Source organism: Hippocampus comes, unplaced genomic scaffold (assembly GCF_001891065.2).
Source record: "Hippocampus comes isolate QL1 unplaced genomic scaffold, H_comes_QL1_v1.1 scaffold128, whole genome shotgun sequence".
NCBI classification, from domain to species: domain Eukaryota; kingdom Metazoa; phylum Chordata; class Actinopteri; order Syngnathiformes; family Syngnathidae; genus Hippocampus; species Hippocampus comes.
The window spans coordinates 717,020-724,641 of record NW_017805852.1 but is presented as its reverse complement, the minus strand read 5'-3'; the positions used below and the strand labels follow the sequence as shown (position 1 = coordinate 724,641).

The 7,622-nt window shown below is 48.1% G+C and overlaps 1 protein-coding gene across 1 annotated transcript in view; it reads left to right on the top strand.

Annotated features, from left to right (window-relative positions):
• rusc2 (RUN and SH3 domain containing 2) overlaps nucleotides 1–7,616 on the top strand; it is a 28,968-nt gene extending 21,352 nt beyond the window's left edge. Inside the window, exons 14-15 of the mRNA XM_019888502.1 lie at nucleotides 3,534–3,562; nucleotides 7,409–7,616. Coding sequence (XP_019744061.1) covers nucleotides 3,534–3,553 — 20 coding nt within the window. The 3' untranslated portion in view covers nucleotides 3,554–3,562; nucleotides 7,409–7,616. The remainder of the gene's footprint in view (nucleotides 1–3,533; nucleotides 3,563–7,408) is intronic.
• Nucleotides 7,617–7,622: the final 6 nt, after the last annotated feature.

The following is a 7,622-nucleotide window of genomic DNA, read 5'->3' as shown; positions in this document are numbered from 1 at the left end:
GGGGGGGGGGTGCGGGTGGGGGAGGGGTGTTACGCTCACGGAACCGAATGGCTGGCTCGGTTCGAGTGTGACGTTCCAGAGGAAATGACTGGCATTTTAGTCCGTTTACGTCGGGCCTCGGTGCGGTTTCATCGCGGTGGCGGTGGGGCGCGCTGCGGGATTCATCTGCGGCGACGAGCCCCGGCCCTGTGGAAAATTGTGTGCGGAGTGGAGCGCACGAATGCGTTACGTGTGTAACAGACACAGCGGGATTGTTGACATGCGTGTCGTAATGGAAAAACATGTGTGACGTGCTCACGGTCAGGTATGTGTGTCAGGCATGTGATTGCTTACACGTATGGTAGAAACGTTTTATTGGTCACATGTGTGCCGTACAGTCACATTCCAATGAGCGTTACCAACATATGAGTGAGCCGTTACATGTGTAACAGCAGCACGTGATTGTTTGCATGCATATTTCAGACGACTTATGTGTTGTGATAAGTAACCCTGGCAGGGGCATATCGGCAACATATGAGGCGCGATTCATGACTCTACATGTGTAACAGAAACGTGATAGTTTCCATGTATGTTAGCAACTCATGTATGTCACAAAGACACAAGGTATAACGCATGACGTTAAACGTGTAAGTGCATTTCAGTGTTTGCATGTATATTAAAAACACATGGCGTGTCACATGTGTGAAACCTACATGTATGTTGTGTTACACATGATCTTATGTAAAATAAGCGTGTGATTGTTAATGTGTTATAGAAACACGTGTTACACGTGGGCTGGAAACATGGTGGTGCGTACATTGCAAACGTGGATCAATACATACATACTGTCTGATGCTCTACATGTGTAACAAAAACACTTTCTAAAAACGTCCTATGTGCAACGGCAACCTTTCGTAGAAACACGTGTTAGCTCCACAATGTAAACATCGTCAACGATGAAGGTTGTTCACATTTACTACAGTTGAAACACAAGTTTAATATCCGCTTTCATGTTTCATGTGTGCATTGTCACACATGCAACATACCTATGATGTGTGACAAGTGGGTTACCGTGATGAACAGAAACATACCAGGTGTAATGTATGATACGTTACATGTAACAGACATCGCGACAGGCTGCGAGTGCAACAGCATTGCAATGGCAGGTTGTGCGTGAGACAACTGCCCCCCCAAAAAAAACCCAAAAAAAAACAAATGACAAATTGCACATGTGCGTGAGACGTGTCAACTGGAGTCATGCGCGGCGACGTCGACACGTTGCGCCCGATACAAACTTCCCTCGCGCGTGTATGTGAGTGAACTGCTGCTTGTTGTGCTCCTCGAGAAGAGGCGTCCATAAAAGCGTGAGAGGAAGAAAAAAAATTAATTAGTGCCCGGGGGAACTCGTTGTAGCGCTCGTCACCGGAGAAGAAAAAAAAAAAAAAAAAAGCAAAATCTGTGTTGCAATGTGCTGCTGCAACGAGTTGTGTTTGTAATCTTGTTTCGGTGGCAGTTGGAATCGGTTTCGATGACAATTCAGATCTGCAAGTAACTGATGCCTCTTTGGAAAAAATGTTGATCGTTGCTGATTTTAATAGTTTGAACTGTGAATCTATGATCCCAAAAGAGTTTAACATCATTTCAAACTCATCTTTGGTGCTCAGAAAACAATCCTAGCTGCTGCTAACAGACTGGCTAACATTTTGGTTCTGTTTGGATTGTTTAGATGGCGAGCCGGCCATCGGGAATTTCTGGAAAATGTGTTGATTTTCCCCAACGGCCGATCTAGTTCTGGCCCGGTTTAACCGCGTGACGGCTTCGCCCGTCGCCGATTAATTTCGTCGTGTCACATCCGCCGAACGAACCCCCGCCTCCTGTCGGCTATTATGTTTAGGTGCGGCACGTCCGCCGTCCCCGCCAGACCCCCGGCGTCGATTCGGGGTTGTCGCGCGCCGCGCAAACAGTGGCTGGGAATCAGCGCGATACGTGTTGAGTTTGTCTTTGCTGAGATTGAGATTTCACCTCCAATCACAAGAAAGCAGCCTCGGGTGCTTTGGAACTGGTTTCTCTGGAGTTCCGTGCTTTTTTGTTTTTTTTTTTTTAAATCATCATGACTATTCAACATGAGAGCGGTAGCCAGATCAGGAACGCAGGTGAGCGCCAAGGTTCGTCTGACCTCTTTCCTCTCTCGGTTGTTCAGCGCTCTGTTTAGGGAGCGGGTGTGGCCCAGGCTTCAAGGCACCTGCGTGCAAACGGGCCTGACGGGCGGCACCCGAGTTACATGACGGGGAGGCCAACGCGCCACAACAAAGTGGGAGAGCTGCGACAGAAAGCAGCCACAGAATCTTCTGACTTGTTGCGGGGCGCCTCAGGGCAGCCAATGCACGGACGGATCCAAGTCAAAGTCTGGAACTGCACCGACAGTCTTAATTACCGTTTAAATAAATAAATAAATAAATAATACTAATGCTACGTTGACTGGGTTGCAGTCACCGGACGCATGAAATAAAGCAAACGACACGCTGGTCAAGAAATGCAAGTCACTACACAGAAGTAAACATTTCATATCGTTTAGTTTGGTCTGGATTGATGAGCTGCACGTTGCTCCAGGCTATCACCACGGCAACGGACACACGGAAAGTCTCAACAACTCGAGTTAATGGTCTCCTGCAGGGGTCACCAACCTTTTGAAAGCTGAGAGATACTTCTTGGCCGCTGATTAGTGCACAGCGTACCGGTATTGATACGCACGTCTGAAATGGCACCTTTGCTCAAATTCCCTTGAATCACCGATTTTTATTATTATTACTGCCCGAGGAGCGTTGACTCAACACGCAGATTGACGGGTTCGCCAGTTTACAACCAGCCAGCTCTGCATTCTGATTCGCTGCATTCGTTTTTTTTAGGATTTATTTAACAACAGAGAAAAAACAGCAACAATCTTGTTTTTTTTTTTGTTTTTTTGAGAGGGGATGTATGAATATCTTTGTCCGGCGTTATAACGTGTGAAAAGAAAAACAATCGGCTGTATCAAATTGCAATGGCGATGACATAAACACTTGGACTCATTTCAGCTCTTGAAAGTGACCATCTCCGTTATTTTGGGATACTTTGTGGATAACTGCACTTCAAGTGCTCCACCCCTCTTGTTTTGCCACCTAAATGGCCCATTCCTCCGGGCGCACTGGCGACTTGCCTCCAACCGTTCTTATTCCAAAGCCGAGTGCGCCCCACCGGTGTCAGGGAGGGATCAGCTGCACCGGTCCCAGCAGGCCACACACACACACACACACACACACACACACACACACACACACACACACACACACACACACACACACACACACACACACACACACACAGTGGGGCTGGCTGGCAAACAAAGCCGCTGGCACTGCCATGCTTCTCCCCTTCTCACGCTGCCGCGAGGGGAAGGCATGACACCGCCGTCACCGAAACCTCTTCTCGTCGAAAAGACATCGCAGAAGGAAGGAAGGGAAGAGAAGTGAGCGTCTTTAAAGGGAAAAAAAAAAAAAAATTGTCCACGTGTGGAGATGCTGGCCGGGCACCTTGAGAACAGCAGGTAGGGCGGCCCAAAATAAAAAACAAAAAAACAAAAACCCCCAACAGGCTGTCTCCGCGGCGACCGAGGTGTTTACTGTGGTTGCGGTGCGGGTCTGGCGTGGATTTTGTTTTTAATCGGCTCGCTTCTCCCGTTTCGACTCCGCCGCACCCATTACCATTGGTCCGACATTAACATGGGCGCAGCGAGATGGTCTGCTTCAGCACTCCGGCAGTCACAAACCATTACGCTGATGATGATGATGATGATGATGTGCACCGTCTCTGTAGCGAGGAGCAACCACCGGTCACTGTGTTTCCTAGACAGCCTCGTATTGTGCTTGTGGTGGAGAGGACAGTCACGGCTATAAAATGGTGGCAACAAATGGCAGCCCGTTTTGTCGAGGGCCAAGCAAGTAGCCCGCGCGTCAACTCCAGAGTCTGCTCCGATAGAAAGCAGACGCTCCCTCCATAGAAGTGGAAATAAGCTTATTTATTTTATTTTATTTTTTGACTGTATTACTATACGCTCTCTTCAAACGGAGTCTCCAATTTCTCATCTTGAAGAATGCAGAATATGCAACTTGCCAAGGAAGGCTTGGGTTGCCCCCCCGCACCCCTCCAGAAAAACCAAAAACAAAACGTGAGAGCGTTCTTCTTCACGACGTCGACTGTGACGTATTTCCAAGGTAGCAACACAAAATGAATCTCGGGGTATTTCCAGTCGATCCATCCTTGGCTTAAGCTCGCTGATAAGAACAACTCCCGGGTGTTCCGTGCCTTCTCGGTTTATCCGTAGTGCCTGGCGGAACGGTAAATTAGCCGCTACCGATGATGTTTGACAAGCTCACGGGGACGTAGGAACGGCAAGAACGCAAATGGAGAAATAGCTAAAGACGTTTGACTCGCTAGTGAGGCGGGTCACATTGCAAACTAGCAGGGCTAACATGAGCTTATTTGCACTGTTACTTCCCAAAGCGGGGCAGAGGAGTGGCTACTCCATTTCCCGAGAACTAACTACTCTTAAGCCCCGTTCACACGGCAACGTTTGGTCCGACGCTGCGCCGAAGCAGCGCCAGCTGCTGAAATGCATTTTGATTTTGTTTCGAAAATGTCAAAGATTTTTACGTTTCTGCACCTTTTCTGTGAGCTCTCCCCATTAACACCGCCATCTTCCCCACCTCTGTTAAGCCTGCGATACAAACTCTGAGGCTACCAGGTTGACCGACCGCCTCTGTAGCGGACGCGTAAAAAAGTACCGCGGCCCGACCTATAGTAACTTCCTCAGAAAGTTTGGAATGGTTCTCAGTCAGATTTTGTATTGTTTTGCTCCAAAGTCAGTGTGCAGCTGCACGTGATGTTCGTACGTGGCGTGTTCATGAATTTCAGGTTCGTCTTTGATCAAGCCGGAGCTCCCCGGCGTCCACGTTCTCCCGGCAAAGCGGGAGACATTCCCCTCGCTTACGTCACACTTTCTCTCACTCTCGCGCCGCTTTGAAGACGTCGGGCTTTTCCGGGACGTTGCGCCGCTGCCTTCATCTTGCTCACAAGTTGCCGCTAACTCCGCGGGAGACGCTCATCGCACTTGACGTCCACTTTGAACAGCGTCGGGAGGCTCGCCGTGGAGTTTGCATTCCGCAGGCGCGTTCAGCTGACTTGTTTTGATTGCTGCGGAACTTTTAACAGGACCAAAATCAAAGTCATTTGTTCACAACTATCTTGAATTTACAAAAAAAAAAAAAAAGGCACGATTTTTTTTTCTGCCAGGGTGTGCAGCATCGGGAATTCATGTCAAGCCAGCCAGAGCAGCAATTGTTCGTGCAATGCATGATGGGAACAGGCCGCCAACTGGTGCGAAGGCCAATTTCAAAACAAAATCTGTCCAAATAATACAAGGACGTCACAAGAACGTCACTGCAATATTACGGAAGGCTTTTATTTTGAAGTTGTTGCTGGAAGCACGCGGTGGCGTGGCGCCTCACTTGACCCGATGATAGTTGGAGCTTTTATATTGCCTCAAACATCAACATGACGTCATCCCCAAACCATGTCCAGTCGGTAACTAAGAATGCTAAAAAAAAATCAAGTTGATTATGGTACACTGACAATGTATAATGCAGCGCCGGTTGCCAGCATTAGCGGCTAGTGAGTTAGGGGCTATCGGCTAAGCGTGTCTCCCTCGCAAGAACCATTGTACTCCTTTTCGAAGGCCGTCGAACAGACGAAAATAACGCTACACACTTTGCTGCCGACAGCCTGACGCGGTTTCAGCTCCGACTGAGCAATTTTGAACACATTAGGTTTACTCCAATATTTTAATTGGCAATATTGGCTGCGAGGTTCTGATGTCACTTAATTTAAAAATCTCACTTTCTCATCTTTCTAGAATAGAAAGTACATTTTGCTGCGTTGCACGGTTTTATAATCAGGGGAAACAAATGTTACGGATCTAAAACCAAAACTCAATTGCTGGGTCAAGATGAAGTGACATTTGTTATTTTTTTCTTGTGTATTCGTAATTGTTCTTTAACCAAGCAAAATACAAGCAAGTGTGCGTGTGTGTGTGCGTGTGTTATTTCTTTATTTTACCGAATACTCGATTTTATCTACTCAAAAAGAGCTTTGTCCGTATAGTATCATTCGCATAGCTTTACACATAGCATTGATTGCGTAACTTTTTTCTGGATAGCTTAGTCCACCTGCCTTCATGCGCCTAGCTTCGGCCACACATGTACATTTATCCGCCGTTGCTATATGTGCATAGCTTCACTCGTTTAGCTTTACCCGCTTGAATTAATTCGCCTTTTCCCTCTAGGTCTTAACTTTTGTGCATTGATTTCTGTGCATAGCTTTCGCTTTCTCTCTCCTGTTCTTGATCGTCCACGTGTGGCTTCTTGTGTAACATTTGTCCGGCCCGCTGTGCGGTCCCGGCCCGTTGCCCGGTGTTGACGCTCGTGTCGTTATTTATGGGCAATGTCTGTGTCTGCACGTACATGTTTGTTATTGGATGCATCACTTGAAACATGTCGCACGGTGCCATTCGGGAGGGATTTTCTTTCGTCTGAATCAGGGTCTATTATTAACATGCCACCAGGTGCCGTGACGCCAGTCGTCCCTCTTGCGCCACGTTCTTCCCGCTGTGACTCAGGAAGCATCATGCGGATTTTTTTTTTTTTGCGGGGTGGGGGGTTGTCATAATTTCTTTTTCAGACATTTTGTGTTGAGCTGGCAGCCTTTGCAACTTTCTATTTTGGCCCCAGTCTGGCTTCTGTCACGCTAACTGCTTAGCTTCTTTGTGTGTGTGTAACATTGACGGGTCTGAATATGAGATCCAAATAAAAAGCTGAAGGACACGTCAGGAGGTCTGGAGCTCTTTGATGGGTCAGTCATTCCCATCCTAAAGTTCACTTGCTGTCCTCTTTATCAATTTGAGGAACTGCGGACCACAATAGCAGCAGATTTTTTTTTTCACATCCTCTTTCAAGCGTTTCCTGTTCCTGAGCCACTGCGGACGCAAGCATTAAGGAGCCACGCATGGACGCCATTCTGTTGGTTTAATGGTTTGAGCCCCACCTGGGATTTCACAAAGGCGTGCAAACACAAACGGGCCCTTTTGTACGTTGCCAAGATTGTACAATGAAGTGAGACTACCCGTTGGTTGCTTTCCGTTCACAAAAACGCTCAAATGTGCAAAAACCTCTCCCGTAAATTTTCATGACCCTTCCTCGGTGTCAAAGATTTCGGGCACCAAATCACAGAGTGACTTGCTGATACGGCGTTGTCGGGTGAAGCGTGCAGCTAGCATTTTTGCGTAGCCTTCCGAAAGCTGGCGTCAGTCTATAAACGGGCGTCTTGCGTTTGCGTTCAGGGCGAGCTTCGTCCTGAGCAAGCCTCTGAAGATGAACATGGTGAAGAGGATCATGGGGCGGCCGCGTCAGGAGGAGTGCAGCCCCCAGGACAACGCCCTGGGCCTGATGCACCTGCGCCGCCTCTTCTCCGAACTCTGCCATCCTCCCCGGCACATGACCCAGAAGGAGCAAGAGGAGAAGCTCTACATGATGTTGCCCGTCTTCAACAGGGTA